We start from the raw sequence: 19,257 nt of genomic DNA, 5'->3' as shown, positions 1-19,257 counted from the left end.
TCTCATCATTGTCATTTTCTTCAATGAAATTATTGATTGTTTCTATGATTCCTTCTTTGACAAATTGGTTTTGGAGAATCATATTATTTAATTTCCAATTAGTTTTTGATTTTCCTGTCCAGGTGCCCTTACTAATTATTATTTTTATTGCATTATGATCTGAGAAGGTTACATTTATTATTTCTGCTCTTTTGCATTTGTTTGCAATGATTCTATGCCCTATAACATGGTCAATCTTTGTGAATGTGCCATGTGCAGCTGAGAAGAAGGTGTATTCCTTTTTGTCCCTATTTATTTTTCTCCACATATCAATTAGATCTAATTTTTCTAGGACTTCATTCACCTCTCTTACCTCTTTCTTATTTATTTTTCGGTTTGATTTATCTAGATCTGACAGAGGAATATTTAGATCTCCCACTAGTATGGTTTTACTATCTATTTCCTTCTTGAGCTCTGCCAGTTTCTCCTTTATGAATTTGGGTGCTATGCCACTTGGTGCATACATATTGAGCAGTGTTATTTCCTCATTGTTTATACTGCCTTTAATCAGGATGTAATGACCTTCCCTGTCTTTTTTAATCATATCTATTTTTACTTTGGCTTTGTCAGAAATCATAATAGCCACTCCTGCCTTCTTTTTCTCATTTGACGCCCAAAAGATTTTGCTCAAACCCTGAACCTTAAACTTGTGTATGTCCACCCGCCTCATATGTGTTTCTTGTAGACAACATATGGTGGGATTTTGGTTTCTAATCCACTCTGCTATTTGCTTCCGTTTTATGAGCGAGTTCATCCCATTCACATTCAGAGTTATAATCATCAGTTGTGCATTTGCTGACATTTTCAAATCCTCCCCCATTCCTACCCCTTCTCCTTAAACTATTTCCTTTAAAACCAGTGGTTTGCTATTAAGACCCTATCCCTTATCCCCTACCTTGATTAACTTCCCTTTCTACCCCCTCCCTTATTTTTCCCCCCTCTTTTTGTTTTTAAAGGCCTTATGAATTCCCTCCTCCTTCACCCCTCCCTTTCTTTGACCTCCCCACTCCCCTGCTCCCCTTGGTTTATCCCTTCTAACTTTCTCAGAAGGGTTAGATAAGAGTTTTATTTCCCAATGGATAGTATAGCTACTCTTCCCTCTCCAGGTTGATTACACTGAGAGTAAGGTTTGATTATTACCTCTTTATGCTCTCTTCCTCTCCTTCTTATAGTAGTATTTGTCCCCTCTCCCTCCCATGCCCTCTTTGTGTGTAATAGAATATTCTATTTTCTTATTCACTCAAGTTTCTCTTGGTGTCCCCTGCTATTTACCCCCTCTTTCCCATCCCCCACGCCATCTTAGATTATTTAGTGTTCCACCCTCACCCTGTGAATTATTCTTCTGATTACTATAGTAGTGAATATTATAATAGTGAATAGAGTTCACTACAGAGAATTATACATAACATTTCTCTACATAGGAATACATATAATTAGATCTCACTGAGGCCCTTAAAAAGGCAAATTTAAAAATTATAAGTTTTCTTTCTTTCCCCTCTGTATCTTATTTACCTTTTCAGGTTTCTCTCGATTTTTGTGGTTCGATATCAAACTTTCCATTTAGCCCTGGTCTTTTCTGTGCAAATACCTGGAATTCTTCAATTTTGTTGAATATCCATACTTTCCCCTGGAAATATATAGTCAATTTTGATGGGTAGTTGATCTGTGGTTGCAGGCCCAGCTCTCTTGCCTTTCTGAATATTGTATTCCAAGCCTTACGGTCTTTTAGCGTGGAGGCTGCCAGATCCTGTGTGATCCTGATTGGAGTTCCTTGATATTTGAATTGTCTCTTTCTGGCTTCTTGTAAGATTTTTTCTTTTGCTTGAAAGCTTTTGAATTTGGCAATAATATTTCTACCCGTTTTTTTCTCTGGATCGAATGTAGTGGGTGTTCTATGAATCCTTTTGATGTGTATATTGCCCTCTTGTTGTAGGACTTCAGGGCAATTTTGCTGAATAATTTCTTTTAGTACGGAGTCCAGGTTTCTATTAATTTCTGTTTTTTCTGGAAGACCAATTATTCTCAAATTGTCTCTTCTAGACCAGTTTTCTTGGTCTGTCACTCTCTCATTGAGATATTTCATGTTTCCTTCTATTTTTTCAGTCTTTTGACTTTGTTTTATTTGTTCTTGTTGTCTTGAGAGATCATTAGCTTCTACTTGCTCAATTCTAGCCTTTAGGGATTGATTTTCGGCTATAATCTTTCGGTTTTCGGCCATAATCTTCTGGTTTTCGGCCATAATCTTCTGGTTTTCAGCCATAATCTTCTGGTATTCCTTTTCAATCTGGTCATCTCTGGTGTTCAAATGCAAGATTCTACCTTTTAAACAGTTATTTTCTTGCCAGATCTCTTCCATTTTCCTCAAAATCTCAGTTTTGAACTCTTCCATAGCTTGTGAGGAGTTTTCCTTATTTGAGGAGGGTCCGGATGCTTGTTTGTTCTCCTCCTCTGTTTGCTCGGTTATCTGGATTTTCTCTGTGTAAAACTTGTCGAGTGTTAAAGGCTTCTTTTTCTTGTTGTTATTCTTTCTCTTCTGAGCATCCTGAGACTGGGTAGCCATCATTAGCACAGCAGCTTCTCAGGTTTATCCTCGCGCTCAGTGTCTGTCCGCGGTCTATTGGCTCCTGAGGTCTGAGTTCTGGTTTTTTCCAAGGTCAAGCCCCCTGGTGGACCCCCTTGCTTGATCCTCTGCAGGAGGTTCCTTTACAAGTCTCAGGGCGCTGCTTCCACAGTCGTATACCCGTCTGCACTGGTTCCCCACTCAGGTTGTCAGAGCTTTAGTTCCTGGCTGTGTCTGCCTCCACCCACGCCTCTGCCCTTGCCTCTGCTCTCAGCCCGCACTCTGTGCCCAGCGTCCACTCTCTGCTCCCGTGCTCAGATTTCGCATGCGTTCTTTGGCTTACTGAGGTCCTAAATCTTGCTGCTCTCAGGAAGAGGTCCCGGAGCTGCCAATGACTCGATGAGTGCCCCAAACTTGCTCTATTTCTTTTTAGCTGGCTTCGGCACTATAGATGTTGTGTGTGGAGGGGGTGGGGGTGGGGTGGTTGCTCAGCCCGCGATTTAGTGAGGGCTGTTTCACCCCTTTATAGCCTCGAAATGTCTCGATTCCACGTACCTTCCACGCTGTGCCCTGTTGTGGGGTTCCTCCGTTCGTCTGGACTTGTTTTTATGTCCCCTTGAGGAGTTCTGTGTGTTTCGGTCAGGAGAGGTTAAGAGCTGCTTCTTACTCTGCCGCCATCTTAACCCGGAACCCACTCAAGGCTTTTCAGAGTGTGGCTTCCATTAATTTCCAGGCTCATCTCACAATGCTCCTCTACATGTACTCTCCACTCTAGCCAAATTATTTTACTCACATTGTCTGGATATAGCTATGATTTCCTGATTTTTCACATTGTTCTCCCCATATAATTCATCTATCCCTTTACTTTGGCAATCAGTTATATTTTTCATATTTCAAATTCCAGCTCAAATCCAATCTCTTCCATGACACTTAGATGACACTGCCTTATACAGTCCTCACCAAGCCCTGACCCACAACATTTGCCACTTGAAGGATTCTCTATCCACCAATCTAGAAGCTCATTTTCCTAAAGCTAAATCTCCATCATCTCTCAGCTGGTTTAGAATCACTGGACTGTGTCACAATAATTTAATTTACTCAGTAATCTTAATCTATCCTCCCTATTTCATACCCCATAGCAATTGTATCAATAATTCTTTCTACTCTAAGCCTCAACTCTTTCTTCCTCTTGTAGTAGATGATTTAGCTTCCTATGGCTGACAAAGAATGAAGCTCTTTCTGTACTCAGAGCACTATGGCTACAATTGGACAACAGCTAACATTTCTATAATGCTTTATGGTCACAAAGTGTTTTATGTACAGCTTCTCATTGATTCTTAACATTTCTGGGAGATAGATGCTACGAGTATTATTAAACCCATTTTTCAGCTAAGGAAACTGAAGCATAATGATGAAGATCTCATTTTTCCTCCTCTGCTCCTGTTTTTTACTTTTTTTCTGCTGTCAGTCTCTGCTAAGACCAATCCTTGTATTTGATCCCATTTCTTACATCTTCTAGCACCTTGTGATAGCTATCTTAAACTCCACTCTCATGCATTTAGAGATTTCTCTCTCAACCATCTTTGTTTGTCAAAATGTGCAGACTCTTACAACTCTTAAAAAGCCTTCCCTTGATCTTCTCTACCACAACTATTTCATTTTTTTCTTCTCCTTTGAATCAACATGTTCTGAACATCTACTATATCCCTAGAAATGTGGATGCAAAGCAAAAAAAAATAGTCCCTGCCTTCAAGAAGCTTACATTTTATTGGGAGAGGTCACATGTAGATATATAAATACATAAAAATCAATATGAGGTAATTTTTTTGGGGGGGAGGTAACTTTTTTTTTGCTCTAGTAGCTAGTGGGATTTGGAAAAGTTTTGTGTAAAAGATGGCTTATCATGACTTTCATGACACTTCTTGTAAAAACCCAGCTCATACTGAGTAAATGCTTAATAAAATTTTGCTGAAATGAATGGAATACTGCTCCTCAAATGTGTTCCTCCTTCGGATTTTCTATTTTGGTGACTAGGATCACTCCACATTTATACTTATCTTAACTGGGCTCCCACTGCTGCAGAGGATTTTTTGAATTCATCTCTCATTGACTCTAGATCACATTCTCCCTAAAAGGCTATACTATAAACCCTGATTTTCAATGTCTTCAGTTTATTCTCTTCTCCCCTTTCCATCTGCTTTCCTGAAAGCTACCCTGAGATGTGTTCTCAGATATCCTCTCCTTCTTTCCAGTCTGAGAGGATGAGGTGAGTCCCTCTGCCACTGCTAAATCCCTTCCTTGGTACTACTCATCCAGTATCCCACACAGAACCTTGCTCCAGGAATTATCTTCTCCCCTATGCATGCTCAGCCTTTTCACCTCTGCTGGCTCCTTTTGGTCAGCCTTAAAACTTGCCTATGTTTCTCCTCTACTCAAAATAAAAATTTCCTTTACATTACAAAGAGATTATATACACTTACATAGAACTATATGTTACATAGATTGTAGAACTTTTTTTATTAAAAATTTTTTTTTAAATTAACTTAAAAATCTATTCTGTCCCCCTCTCACTTTCCCATATCCCACTGGGGGGAAAATTACCCTCCCTCCCAAACAACTGAAACTGTTGCCAGAGATATGCAGTGTCAAATAATACCAATTCCCACATTTGATCACAGAATTTTCAAGGAGCCAAGGAAACATTTCCATGAAATAAAGGAAAGCCGGATTCAAGATGCTGAATGGACTTGAAGAGATTCTTATTTTAAAAAATTTCAGTTACATGCAGAAATACTTTTTGACATTTTAAAAATTCAGATTTTCTGCCTCCCTCCCCACCAGGAGATGAATCATCTGATATAGATTATAGCTGTAAAGAAAGTTTTATTTTAAAGAAGATAACTTGGGATATCTAACTAGGACAAAGCTGAACTGCATAGCTATCTGATTAAGGTCTATAATTGCCTGCCTGTATAGTCTATACCCGTATTGGTGAACACATAGCTCCTCAGTTTTCCCTTTCCACAGCATCTAAGGACATTTTTCACACATCCCACCCCTCTGCCCAGCAGCCCAATGCGAGTGCTTCCTTCCTCCCCTGTCTGGGGTAATGTGAGGGCCGGCTCACAGGGGGCCCGAGAGTGCAGTTTGGGCACACAATCTCTAAAAGGTTCACCAACACTGGCCTATACTCATCATTATTTGTAATAAAGTAGCTGCTATTATACCAAAAAAAACATTAAAAAAAATCTCCTGACCCCATGAAGCTACTGTCTTTTCTTTTTTCACTCTATGCTAAGCTTCTAGAAAGAGTTGTCTACACTTGTTTCCATTTCCTTACCACTAACTAAACTACTCATCCTTTTGCAATCTGGCACCTGAGCCCATTTTGACACTGAATCTTTTCTTTCCATGTCACCAAATACAGTGGTACCTTGACATACGAGTTTAATTCATTCCATGGCCAAGCTCGTAACTCAATTTGCTCATGTGTCAAATCAAATCCCCCCACTTAAATGAATGGAAATGCAATTAATCCACTCCTCAAAAACCACACAAATTTTTTTTGTTTTATATACTTTTATAAATATGAAAATATACTTTATAAATAACAATATATTTATAGATAATAAGAAAGAATGTAAAGAAATAAACTTGCTTATGAAATGTTATTTACCTTCAAGGTCAGATGAAGATGCTGGGTAGAGGAGGTTTTCATTTTGTGCACTACTGCTTAACATAACTTAAGCTCTCTACACACATAATGCTACATTTAAATACAAAGTTGGCCTTACACATTACTTATGATATATAACTTTAATGCTAAACTTAATTGCTATTTTTTTACTTTACTTATCATTATTTTCTTCACTGAATTTTGGCTACTTTGCCACACTTTCCTCTATTTCACTTAGAGGTCATTTCAACAAAAACCTTTCCATGGAAGTTTGTTTCTTCCTGTTTTAGAATGTTTTGATTCTGTGTGAAACAAGTGTCATCACACAGCTCCAATGCATGACCTGTTGCAACTTTTTCTAGGTGTGTCTTTTCAATAAACTGTTTAATTTTTCCCCAAATCCTCAACATTTCCTTAATCTCGCTTGCAGTGATTACCTTGTCCACCTCAGACTTCACCCACGGGCAGAAGCTTGTGATTCAAATATCTACTCTTGACTTAAAGCAAAAAATACAGATCATGATGGCTTGTATCTCAAATTGCTCGAGACTTAAGGTACCCATGTATCAAAGTACCACTGTACAGAGTCTCTTCTTAGCCTTTATCCCTTGCCTCCCTGCAGCATTTGAAGCTGCTTCTTTTGGGGCCTGACTCAGCTTCCATTTTCTTGGCCCACTCCTGATATTAAGTGTTTGAAGGCAGCTGAGGGAGGTAAATGAGGAATCTGATGCCCAAAGATTAAGTATTTTGCTCAAGATCATATAAGCAGTAAGCACCAAATCCAGATTTTGGACGTGGGTCTTTTGGCTTCAATTCCAGTACTTGTAAACACTATGCCACGTTATCTGTTTTTCTCTTGTCCAGTTAATTGTGGGGGTTCCTCAAGTCTGTGCCTTTGGCCTTTTTCTTTCTCTCTTTTCTGATGGTAATCTCATCCTGGCTAGTTATAATTTTAATGCATGTGACTCCTAAATCTGTACTTTTAGTCCCAAATTTCTCCCTTGAGAGGAATTTTGACATTTTAGTCTATCTGTTGGACACTTCTAACTCAACATGAGAAAAATGGAAATCTATCTTCCCGCCTAAGCCTGCTCTTTCCTCCAACTTCTCTATTTTTTTGGATCCTTTCAATAATGTAGGTGTGACACCTTGGAGTCACTTCTGACTTCTCGCTCTCCCTTTCCTTCCACATTCAATGACTTGCCAAAATCTGGTCAATTCTTCTTTATTTTCTGTATTCCCCTCCCTGTGGTCCTTTTTCCCATTCTTAATCCTAATCACCTCTCACCTATAATAATGGAATAGTTTCCTAACTGGTATCCTTGCTTCTGATTTTCTCCCTCTAATTCATCATTCCCATGATTAGATTAATCTTACCAATATACTGCTGTTATTATGTCACTTCTCTATTCTAAAACTTTTTGTGGCTCCCTATACTGTATGTAATCCTGCAGGAATTAGTCTTCTGATCCTGGCATTCCAAGTCCTCTGCAATTTGGCTGTTAACTCTTTCCAGTCTTCTCATACTGTTCTTTCTTTATGCACCCTATATTCTAGAAAAACTGGACTCCTCTTATTCTCATTCTGCTCTCTCTCATCTTCTTTGTGTTTGCTCAAAGTACGCCATTCCTGAAATGAATTATTTATCCTCCCCATCTCTACTTATTGAAATTCCTTCCTTCTTTTAAGGCCCAACTCAGGTGCTACTTCTTTCTTGAACCCATTCCAGGATCCCTACAAATGAAAGTTCTCTCACTATCATTCTCCTTCTCTTGTAGGGGGGAGAACTGGTCAGGCCTTAAGAGTTTAAGAGATGCTTGCTCCCTTACTCCCTAAGCTGTGTGACTTTCGGGAAGTCTCTCAAACCCTCCTCTCTCCTTTCCACACCAAGTCTTAGTTCCAACTTCTACAAAATGGAGAGAATATGCTATTTTCAAAAAATATTTTTCTTTTCTTTTTCTTTTTTTTTTTTTTTTTAAAACCCTTGTACTTCGGTGTATTGTCTCATAGGTGGAAGATTGGTAAGGGTGGGCAATGGGGGTCAAGTGACTTGCCCAGGGTCACACAGCTGGGAAGTGGCTGAGGCCGGGTTTGAACCTAGGACCTCCTGTCTCTAGGCCTGACTCTCACTCCACTGAGCTACCCAGCTGCCCCCTCAAAAAATATTTTTCAAAAACATTACCTATCTTAAAGGGTTGCTGTGAGGAAAGCATGGTGATCCTTACATTATGACTGAAACACAAGTTGCCATTTCTGTTGTCTGTAGACTTCTGGACCACAACCAGGACCCTTCTTTTGCACCTTTTCACAACATTCTTCTCTTGTAGCATGCTTATTTGTGTACATGCCCTGCTTCCCTCAACTAGCCTGGGAATATCCTTAATACTAGCAGGGATGACCTTATTTCACCTTTGTGTTTCCCACACTTAATAAAGTGCCTTGCACATGGTTGGTGCTTAATACATGAAGAATAAATAAAAAGGGAACCATCAATTCTTCTCTAGGGACTTTTGGAGTTGTCCCAAAATGGTGTGGGTTGCCTGGAGAGGTGGAGAGTTCCCCATGTTAGAGCTGTTAAAACACAGAATGGAGGACCACTTGTCAACTATGTCCTAGTGGGGATTCTTCTCCTATTTAGGTTAGACTAGGCTGCTGAGGTCCTTATCAGCTGTCAGAGTAGGTGATTCTTTGGTCAGATCTGGAAAAGATTGTGCCCATTGTTCAATTTCTTCTACTTTTGATTCATTCTCTTGGACCAGTTCAGTGGAGAGTTCTAGAAAAGAACAGTTCTGTAGTTTGACTATCACATTAGGCCAAAAGAAGGTAAAGTCAACAGTACCTTCATCCTCCAGTGTGGGATAACTCCTGGCTCCTCGTAAGTCATACTGTGTTTCTTCTCTCTCATTAGGAAGCTGGCTGGCAGAGAAGGCAGCTGATGGTCCAAAGGCCTTGGTTGTCAGCAAAGTGGTTCTAGCTTTCTTCGATGGCGATGATTTCAGAGCTTAATTGGAGGAAGATGGAGTAGGGGAGGAAGAAAATAAAAGTCAAGATACAAAGCTGAAGTTCTCTGTTCTCATACTCCCTTAGCTAGAAAAGCAGCAATCTTTAGACATGAGTATAATCTAAGCTCTGATTATGTGGACTTGACAAAGTCATTTTAAACTCTCTGAGCCTCAGTTTCTTAATCTGTAAAATGGGATTAATAATACTTTTAATACCTGCTTCACAGAATTGAGAGAAGAGAAGCTACCTTGTAAATCTTAATTCATCTGTAAATGTGAATTAATTGCATATTCTTAATTCTTCCCAGTCCACCAATGCCTAGCTCACATCCTCATCTTCTCCATGAAACCTCCTATGATTAACTTATTCATGTTAATGCTCCAGAGGCATTAACATGATAGCAAAAGAGGAGGCTGCACCATGGCCTGAAAGTTGGAGAGGGTTTTGAGTTCCATTTTTATAATTACAGATTTCTTTTTCTTCTTTTTTTTTTAAACCCTTATCTTCTACCTTAGAATCAATTTAAGTGTTAGTCCCAAGGCAGAAGAGTGGTAAGGACTAGTGTAAGGGGTAAAATTATGGTTGGACTGAATATTTAAGAGTATGGTTGCCAGGAATTAAGTACTTATTTCCAAATGAAAGACTCAAGTCAGAATGATTTTTATGGTAGTTTATTTACAAATAGAAAACTTGAAAGCAAGGAAAATGAGAGAGAGAGAGAATTACTCTGGCCTGGTCTGAACCAGTCAGGGCTTCAGAGGCCCCAGCAAGTGGGGGTGTATACATTCTTGGTGGCTAAAATCTAAAGAGTCAATAAGGGAAGAGTTAATCCTATCTTCACACTAGACAATTGGGGTTAAGTGACTTGCCCAGGGCCACACAGCTAGGAAGAGTCTAGGGTCAGATCTGAACCCAATTCCTCCCAACTCTAGGTCTAGCACTCTATCAATTGAGCCACCTACCTGCCTCATAGATTTCTTTTAATAGAACAAAAAAAGCTTCACACTTATTTTAAAGTCAATTCAATTGTGAGATATATACATATATAAGAAAATCTTGTTATTTGGTACTACTTTATATATTAATATTTTCATGTTGTAGGGATTTCCTTTTGTGACTGTAAGGTGGCACAACCCCACATTATTATTCTGTTCCTATTTTTTCCCCTCCAAACTTTTATAAACTTCATCTGCCTCACTTGGGAATTAGCACCTAGAGACTTGTATTGCTAGCATCACTTTTGTGTGTTTTTACATGCAGACATACATATATGCACACATGTAAAAACACACACAGAGTTATAAGTCTCAGAGTTGGGACCTTAGAAGTCATCTAATCCAACTCATACCTGAAAAGAACCCTTTCATGAACTCTTTGGACAGAGTAAGTGGTCATTTAGTTTCTGCTTGAAGACCCCTAGTGACAGGGTGCTCATTACATTCTGCTTTACTTTTGAAAGCTGTAATTTTTAGGAAAATGATTGAGCCGAAATCTGTCTCTGTATAAGATATGCCCATCAATATAAATATTTTAACATCCAGTAGAATGTAAACCCCTTGAGAGCAGGGATTGCTTTTTATTTTTGTCCTTGTGTCCTCATGGCTTAAAATTGTACCTAGAACACAGTAGCTGCTTAGTAAATGATGTCTGAAAGAGAAGTTTTCCTTTATAGAATCTTGAGACAAAAGGGACTCTCAGTCCCTCCCTTGTTTTAGAGATATTAAAACTGAGGCCCACAAAGTGCTTTGTTCAAGGTCATACATTCAATTAGTGGTAGAAATGGAACTTCAGCCAAAATTTCAATTCCTAATATGGTGCTCTTTTGAAATTTGCTTAACAAGTACTTATTAAGAGCCCATTATGTGAAGGGCATATAGGAGAGTTCCTAAAGACTACATGTGCTAGAACCTGAGATTACAAAACTCCTGCCTCAAGAAGCTTACATTCTGGGGGTGGGGGGCAGAGGAGATACTGCATATACTTGGATGAAGTCAAGAGGAAGAAAAGAATACTATTAATTTTTATCTGGAGGAAGAAAATGACCTAACTAAAGGAAGCAACTACAAACAAATATCAATACTTCCTTGCAGAGGAAGAAAATGCTAACAATTAGAGAGAATCAGAAAAGGCTTCTTGTAGGAGATGGCACCTAAATTTAAGATAAGAATTCTAAGAAGTAGACATGAGGAAAGAGAACACTCTAGGCACAGGGGACTGAGACAAAAGTGGGAGATAGAATGCTGAGTACAAGGAACAGAAACTAGGCTAGTTTGGTGGGAATGTATGCATGAAGGGGAGTAATGTGAAATCCATCCAGGAAGGTAGACTGGAGAAATGGAGAGGGATTTAAATACCAAAGTGGGGAAGTCTGTATTTTATCCTCAAAGGAACAGAGAGGCAATAAGAATCTCAAATAGGAAACTGACATGGTTAAACTCTATTTTAGAAAGATTATTTTTGGTAGTTGTATGGAAAATTATTAAAGAAAGGAGAGACTGGAGTCAGGAAGATCGATTTAGGAAGCTGATGGAGTAGTCTAGTCAAGGGTAATGAAGATCTGAACTAGAGTAGCTGCTATGTAGTGGGGGTGGGGGGAAGGGAATAAGCATTTCTAAAGCACCTACTATAGGCTCTAAGTACTAAGCACTTTTTGAAAATATGATCTCAGTTGATCCTTATGATAACCCTACCAGGTAGGTGCTATTATTATCCCCATTTTACAGTTGAGGAAATTGAGACAAACAGAGAAGGGATAGAGGAGAGAAATGTAATAGCAGTATAACTGATAACCCTAGGCAACTGATTAAATATGGAAGGGTGGTAAAGGAGAGAAGATGGTGGATGATGAGGCTGAGTCCGAAAACCTGTAGATGATTGTACCCTAAAGAGAAATTGGAGGCCTGAAGGAAAGGCAGATTCAGTGGGGAAGGAAGATAAAAAACAGTTTTAAATATACAGACTTTGAAATGCCTATGGAATATTTGGGTAGAAATGTTTGGTAGGGAGCTGGTGATTTCATGATGTAAGAAAGATTAGGGCTGGGTTAATAGCTGTATGAAAGAAATTATTGAGGGGACTTTGATCACAATAGATTGGAAGCTTTGGTGCTCCCTGTAGTCAGCAGGAAAAGCCAGCAACTGAGCTAAGGGATCACTCGGCTGGAGGTAGGCCTGTCCTGTCCCCTGGGCCACCCAGGCAAAGGAGAGGTGGTTAGCTGGTTTGCTAGGTATGATATGTGAGAGTCAGTGGGCGAGGAGAAAGTTTGATAAACTGAGGCATGGCTAAATTTATCTCTCCAGACTTCCATGTTGGGGCAGACTGGGAGGAACACATGGGTGCTGCAGAACAGCAAGACAAATGTAGCAAGCTAGATTAGAGTAAAAACTTCTCTAAGTAATCTACCTTCTCTCTCTTTCATCCTTCTCCTTTCTGACAAAATAATAAAATCCACAGCCAGTCTCTCAATTTTAACCATAACATAGATTTGGGAGTCATTTGCATAGAGATGTTCACTGAACTCATTAGGACTAATGAGACTGCTAAGAGAACAAGTGTATAGAGTACAGAAGTTTTAGGACAAGGCTTCTGGGGGCTGCCTATGGATAAGAAGCAGGACAAAATTGATGATCTAACAATTTAGACAGAAGTGATAAGATAGATAGGAAGAAAAGCAAGATAAACTATCACCCCAAAAGCCAAGAGATGAGAGTGTCCAAGAAGAATGAGAAATCAAGAAGGCCATTGGATTTTGTAACTGAGAGGTCACTGATAAATTGAGGGGTGATGGTGGAAGACAGATCGCAAGGGACTACGAAATCCCTGAGATGAGGTGGTGGGGGTAGTGTAGCTGAATTTCTCATGAAACTTTGTGGTGAAGGGAGAATTGACGGTAGCTTGAGGAGACGGCAGTATTAAATGATCATAAAGGATGGAGGAGACTTGAGGATATTTTTAGACAATAGGGAAAGAGCCAGTGGATGAGAAGCTCAAAGGTGAGTTAAAAGGGATGGTAAAAAGGACAAGTTCTAGGAGGAGATTGGGAGAAAACCACAAATGGAAAGACTAATCTTGGCAAGGAATAGGGTCATCACTTTCTATTAGACAACCTGGCTTTTAAAATTGTGTTTTGTCATTTAATAGGACTCATTAGATTCCAAACTTTATGCTTGTTACTCTTTTGTCCTCATTTTCTAGGGAAATAATCTTATTGGGGGAAAAAAGGTTTTCCTTTGCCTCTGACATAAGACCTTTGCTTTCAAATTCCTCTTGTCTTTCTACTAAAACTTCTAGCCCCTGGTAAGGATCCAGGCCTGTCGTCTTTGCCCACATGCTGAGACATACTCACAGGAGCTCTTCCGAAAGACTGTGTTGCTCATGAACTTGAAAAATCTCTCAGCATAGAAGCTGGGGCGGTGCACAGAGACAGTGTCCTAGAAATGGAAATAAGCAGGGAATAATTCAAATTAAAAATTAAAGTGGAGGTGGGGTAGGCAAGATGTAGAAAAAAATTGCTGAAAATATTCTTTACATTGTGGCAAAGTAGAATAAATTCTTGTTTCTAAGACTCCAGGTTTAAATACCTGGTTTGTTATTTACTGCCTATGTGAGCTAGGGTAAGTCATTTAATTTCTTTGTGCCCCTTTTTTATTATTTGTAAAATGAGTAGTGATAGAGGAGTGTCAGGGTGTATTAGGGAAGCCCTATAAATACCTTCCAGCTCTGAAGTCTATGATTTTATTATTGGAGTTCTTTTTCAACTGGCTAGCTCATTGGATTCTATCTTTGTCATATCCCTGTCTAATGCAAACTAAGGTAAATTGCTTTAGTTTTTATAACCAACCTTTCCATAATAAAAATTATGTAATAATAAAAATAAATATAATAAAAAATAACTAAGTTTTTATAACCAGAGATTCTTGAGTGTATTCTGATTAGGTTTTCATCTGAGGCAAATGATAGTGATTTCTGTGGCTCAAAGGAAATCTACATTTTAGTGTTTATAATTAGCCTCATGATATAATCAGAAATACCCTTCTAACCTATAACTTTATTTGGGGGGAAGAATTGGAGGGGGAAAGTCTTAGGGCCCATAGTAACCAATGTTTAGGGATAAGATGATGTTTTAATTTTATATCTTTTTTATGTCTCAAAGCCACCTCTACCACTCATGCTATCTTCATGCTGCCTTCTATATCTCTGCTGTTTCCTCTGGGGAGTTTAAATAGGAAATGTTATCAGAGGATTTTTCGGGGTTAGATGAGAACTCAGTTCAACATTCTAATTTTACAGAGGAGAAAAGTAAATCCTAAACTTGTTCAAGATCACTCAGATAGTTAATGGCAAAGCTTTTCTTAAGGTTTTTTTTAAGATTAATTTTAAAAGTTTTAGTTTCAAATTCTCTCCCCCTAGATCTTCTCCTACCCACTGAGAAAATAAACAGTATATACATTATACATGTAAAGTCATGCAAAACATTTTTCCATATTAGCCATGTTGTCCCCAACTCCAAAGCAAGAAGAATAAACAAAGTGAGGATAAAGGTAATAAGCTAATGGCAAAGTTTTAATGATAACTTAATTCTTTAAAAGGTGAAAAGTTCAAGAAGGAAATGAAATGTCTAAGCCAGATCTTATTCTCACCAATAAAAGCTGGTTGCTGGAATAGAAATGATGAGAATCTTGGGAAGGAAGTGACCATCTATTTTAAAATTTTTACTAGTGGAGAGAAAAACTGATAATAATTCACCACGAATGCCAGATTTGGGGAGAGAAGATTTCAAATGGTTCTGCAGATCTTGTGGACTAAAATTCTATAGGGAAAGCAATCATAAGATGTCTGAAAAGAACAAATGATTAAGAATTTACTGACTCAGATAAAAAAATACATAAGATAGAAACAAGAATAAAGAAGAAGTAATAAATACCCAAGTATGGCCCAATTTTATAAGAATACTATGAGGAATGCTAGAATTCAGAATGAATGAAGGCTTTTAGGGAAAGAGGGAAGATCAAAGAAAGGACAGGGTTACATCTTATGGCAGAGGTGATAACGGATGTCAGTCATAAATAAGAAAGTTACTTAATTTTTAATTTGTTTCTGTCTTCTCTGCCAAGGAAAATGATCTTTAGATTAGAGGAATAGAAAAGAAACTGGCCAAAAGCAAACTGATACCTAATATAAGTACAAAGACAGCATGTGGCTAATTGTCCATCATGAGTTCAAGCCACATGAAAACAGATGAACTATGAGAATTGGTGGATGTGATGACTGAGACATTGACAGATCATATAGATGATGGGTTGGATCAGGATCAGAGATACACAAGCATTGTATTTGTTTATTTGTTTCTTCACTCACTCACTCACTCACTCACTCACTCACTCATTCATTCATTCATTCATTTATTTATTCATTTATTTATTTGTCCATCCACCCACCCATTCACTTATTTATTTACCCGCTTGCTTGGCTATTTCATTCATTGATTCATTTATCTGTTCACTTATTTATCCACCCACCCATCCACCCATTTATTTATTTATTCGGCCATTCATTCATTCATTCATTCATTTAAGTTAAGTGAATGAGGTCTATAAACTATAGGCCAGTGAGCTTGACTGATTTCTGGAGAAACAGTAAACTTTATTAGAGTGCTGGTTAACAAAAATCCAGAAAAAGATAATTACCAAAGAACCATCCTGGATTCATTAAGAGACAGTCATGTTAGATCAATTTAATTTTCTTTATAATGGGATTGTTAGATTGGCAAGAAAATGCTATAGATAGGAGGTAGATTTGGAACCAACTGAATGGTTAAATCTGAAAGTCATTAATGGTTCAATGTAATATTAATTGCCAATAGAGGGTTTCAGGTTTGGCACCTGGGTATTTAACATTTTTTACAATAATTGTGTAGAAAAAGACATAGGTTACATGTATATCAAATTCATAACTATCACAAAGCTGGGAGGGACAGATTAACAACATTAATAGATTAACACTGGAGTAACAAAGTAAAGATTCAAAAAGATCTTCACAGGTTAGAGCGCTGGGCTGAACCAGGAAAAAATTTCACAGGATCATTTGGTCTTAACCTTGTATTCTAAAAATCAACTTTACAAGTCTAAACTGGAGGAGATATAAGAGAGAAGTTCATCTGAAAAAGATGAAAATATCTTTAGTCTGAATCAATGGTGATGTGGCTAAAAAGAGAGCTAATTCACTCTTTGGTTTCATTGAGAAAAATAGTGTCCAGGAATAGAACTGTGACAGTTTCATCATAGTTTGCTCTGGTTAGATTTCTGGAGTATTGCTGGGTTCAGCTGTGGCTACCTTAAAAAGGACAATGGATAAATCAGAGAGCATCCCAAGTAAATTACCAGAATGGTGAAAAGCCTTGAAATGATAGCATGGGGTGAAGAAACTGGGGTTGTTACATAGAGATAAGAAAAAGTAGCAGGGGTAGAAGGAGGAGGATTAGGCTTCTGCTCTCTGTCCCAAGAGGGCAGAATTAGGAACAATGGCTGGAAGTTGCAAAGAGCCAATTTTAGGCTGACTAAAAGGAAAACTTCCTCACAATTAGGGATGGCCACAAATGGAATGGGCTGCCTCAGGAGGTAGAAGATTTCCCTTCACTGGTAGCTCAATGATAGCATATCAAGTAAGAGGCAGAAGTAAGGGTTCTTAATCATACTACTCTACAATCTTTTGGATCCCAGGCTCTACAGTGAACTCAAGGGACACATCTCCCGACACCAACTATCAGACAATCAGAAATGTCCTTGTGGTGTGGTGACACTCCACAGGGCCTGGGAAGTGGGAGTTCCTTGTTGGATCCTCACTCTGTTTCTCAGCTTAGAACAGTCCCAGTGCCCTGAGAGGTGTAAGTTAAGTCACCTTAATCCACAGCAAGCTTATTCATTACAGCAAGCTAATTCACTATGTGGACGATTTGCTCCTAATGTCACCAACAGCCAAGATATGCCAAAGAGACAGTGCACACTTGCTAAGAGAACTACAATTCAAATGAACAGTTTCTGAGCACCTTCAGCATTTTGAAGTATTATGTTAACCTACAAAGACACATTGAAACAACTGCTCTCAAGAAGATCATCTTAAACACAGAGTTGAGGGCAAGAGCATTAACAGTGGAGGCAGAAGGGAGGGAGGGGTCAGGGAAGGACCGAGGAGCTAGGCCTTGAAGGAAGACAAGGATTTTGAGAGGTGGTAAGGAGGCCTGAGTGGAGGCTTGTGGAGTTATACAGAGTTGGAAGATGGAAGGCTAAGTTTAAGGAATAGCTCCCAGTCTGTCCAGATGGAAGAAAGACAGCATGGAGGACACTAATAAAAAGGAGAAGAGAAAAGTAGGTGATAAACTATGGAGGATTTGGAACTCTACAGTGAGAGCTTGTATTTTGTTCTAGCTGTAAAAGAATACTAAAGCAGATTTTGGAACCGGGGGGGGGGGGGGGGGGGACATAGTCAAACGTGTTGTATTCTGTACTTGTGGGTTTTCCATGGGCAAGAGATCTGTGTTATGCATTTCTGTATTCCTGTAAATACTCAGTAATAGTGCAAGTCACAAAGGGCAGGGAGAGAGGTTCTACATATGGGCTGCCTTCATGCTCTGATGTTCAGGGTTCCATGTACTGGAAAATGCTGTCCTTACCAGCCTAGTGCTGATGTCTGAAATCCTGCCACTGGAATTCATTCCTCTGGTCCATGAAAAAGGAAGTCACTTTCCTAATATTTCCAAACCATGGCATTTATACACCAGTCACTGACCTCAACCTCCTTACCTTCCTCACAGAATCTTGGGCTTAAATTTTTGGTCCACCTTTGGCTCGGCTAGGTGAGCTTTGAACTTATTTTGCCAGGAATCAAGTTTCCTCTTCAATATGCAGCCATCTTCAAACCATGCCACCTGCACTCCAGGTTTCTTAAATTCTTCATTCCCTGGATAGCTCCTCTTTACACATTGTCTTCCCTCAGTGGAATATAAATACCTTGAGGGCTTTTTTTACTTTCTTATATATCCCCAGTAATAAACACTGCACTTTTTTTGTACAAATTAAGTGCTTAATATAACAGGCTCATCAGATTCATTATTCAAGAAAATAAAATCAGACTAGAAATCAAGAGACCAGTGTCCTAATCTTAATTCTGCCACTAGGTCATTGTATGACCTCAAAAAAAGCTATTGCCCTCTCTTGGGCTTGATTTCTTGATCAATAAAATGAGGTTAGACTTTATACTGCTACTATCCTATATTTGAGTTTTTAAATAATCAACTTAATAAGTACAAAATGAGAGAAGCATTGCTTGTATAGTTCATAAAAATTTTAGTGTGCTATACTCTCAATATGAGCCAACATTGAAACATATTAATGAAAAACTCCAGGGCTACTCTTAGGATGCATCAAGGGAAGTACAGTGTCAATGATAGAAATTATTATTACCTTTGTTTCACTCCACTCTGACCTGGTCAGACAACATTTGGTGTATTTTGTGGAGTTCAGGGTACCATATTTTAGGACAGATATTGCTAAGTTGGGGTGTTTGAAAGGAGGGCAACAAGGATAGTAAAAGGTATTGAGACTGTGTCATGGGAGGATCAATGAAAAGAATTGAGAGTAATTGTCGTAAAAAAAAAGTTTTAATGTGGAACAAGAAAATTGTCTTCAAGTACTTGAAGGTTTGTCATGTAGAACAGTTATCAGAGTTAGAAACAATGGATGGGCAATGCAGAGAGGCTGGTTTAAGGTCTTTGTGAGAGAAGAGTTCCTGTCATCCTCATTTCTGGCCAAGTGATGCAATGGATAGTGTTGGATTTGGTGTCAGAAAGACTTGAGTTTGAATTCTGCCTCAGGCCCTCACACACTGTGGAACCCTGGGGTTTTTATTCAACATCTCTGGATCTCAGTTTTCTCATCCACAAAATGACAGGGTTGGACGTGGTGGCTTCTAGGGTCTCTTCAAG

At 38.7% G+C, this 19,257-nt stretch overlaps 1 protein-coding gene across 1 annotated transcript in view; it reads right to left on the bottom strand.

The window, feature by feature from the left end:
• Nucleotides 1-8,429: 8,429 nt before the first annotated feature.
• Nucleotides 8,430-19,257, bottom strand: part of PIP5K1C (phosphatidylinositol-4-phosphate 5-kinase type 1 gamma) — a 131,710-nt gene continuing 120,882 nt past the window's right edge. Inside the window, exons 12-13 of the mRNA XM_044671311.1 lie at nucleotides 13,624-13,708; nucleotides 8,430-9,276 (exon numbers count right to left, since the gene is read on the bottom strand). Of these exons, the coding sequence (XP_044527246.1) occupies nucleotides 8,915-9,276; nucleotides 13,624-13,708 (447 nt within the window). The 3' untranslated portion in view covers nucleotides 8,430-8,914. The remainder of the gene's footprint in view (nucleotides 9,277-13,623; nucleotides 13,709-19,257) is intronic.

The sequence above is a fragment of the Gracilinanus agilis genome, chromosome 1 (genome assembly GCF_016433145.1).
Source record: "Gracilinanus agilis isolate LMUSP501 chromosome 1, AgileGrace, whole genome shotgun sequence".
In the NCBI taxonomy this organism is placed as follows: Eukaryota; Metazoa; Chordata; class Mammalia; order Didelphimorphia; family Didelphidae; genus Gracilinanus; species Gracilinanus agilis.
This window is presented reverse-complemented; position numbering and strand designations above follow the sequence as displayed.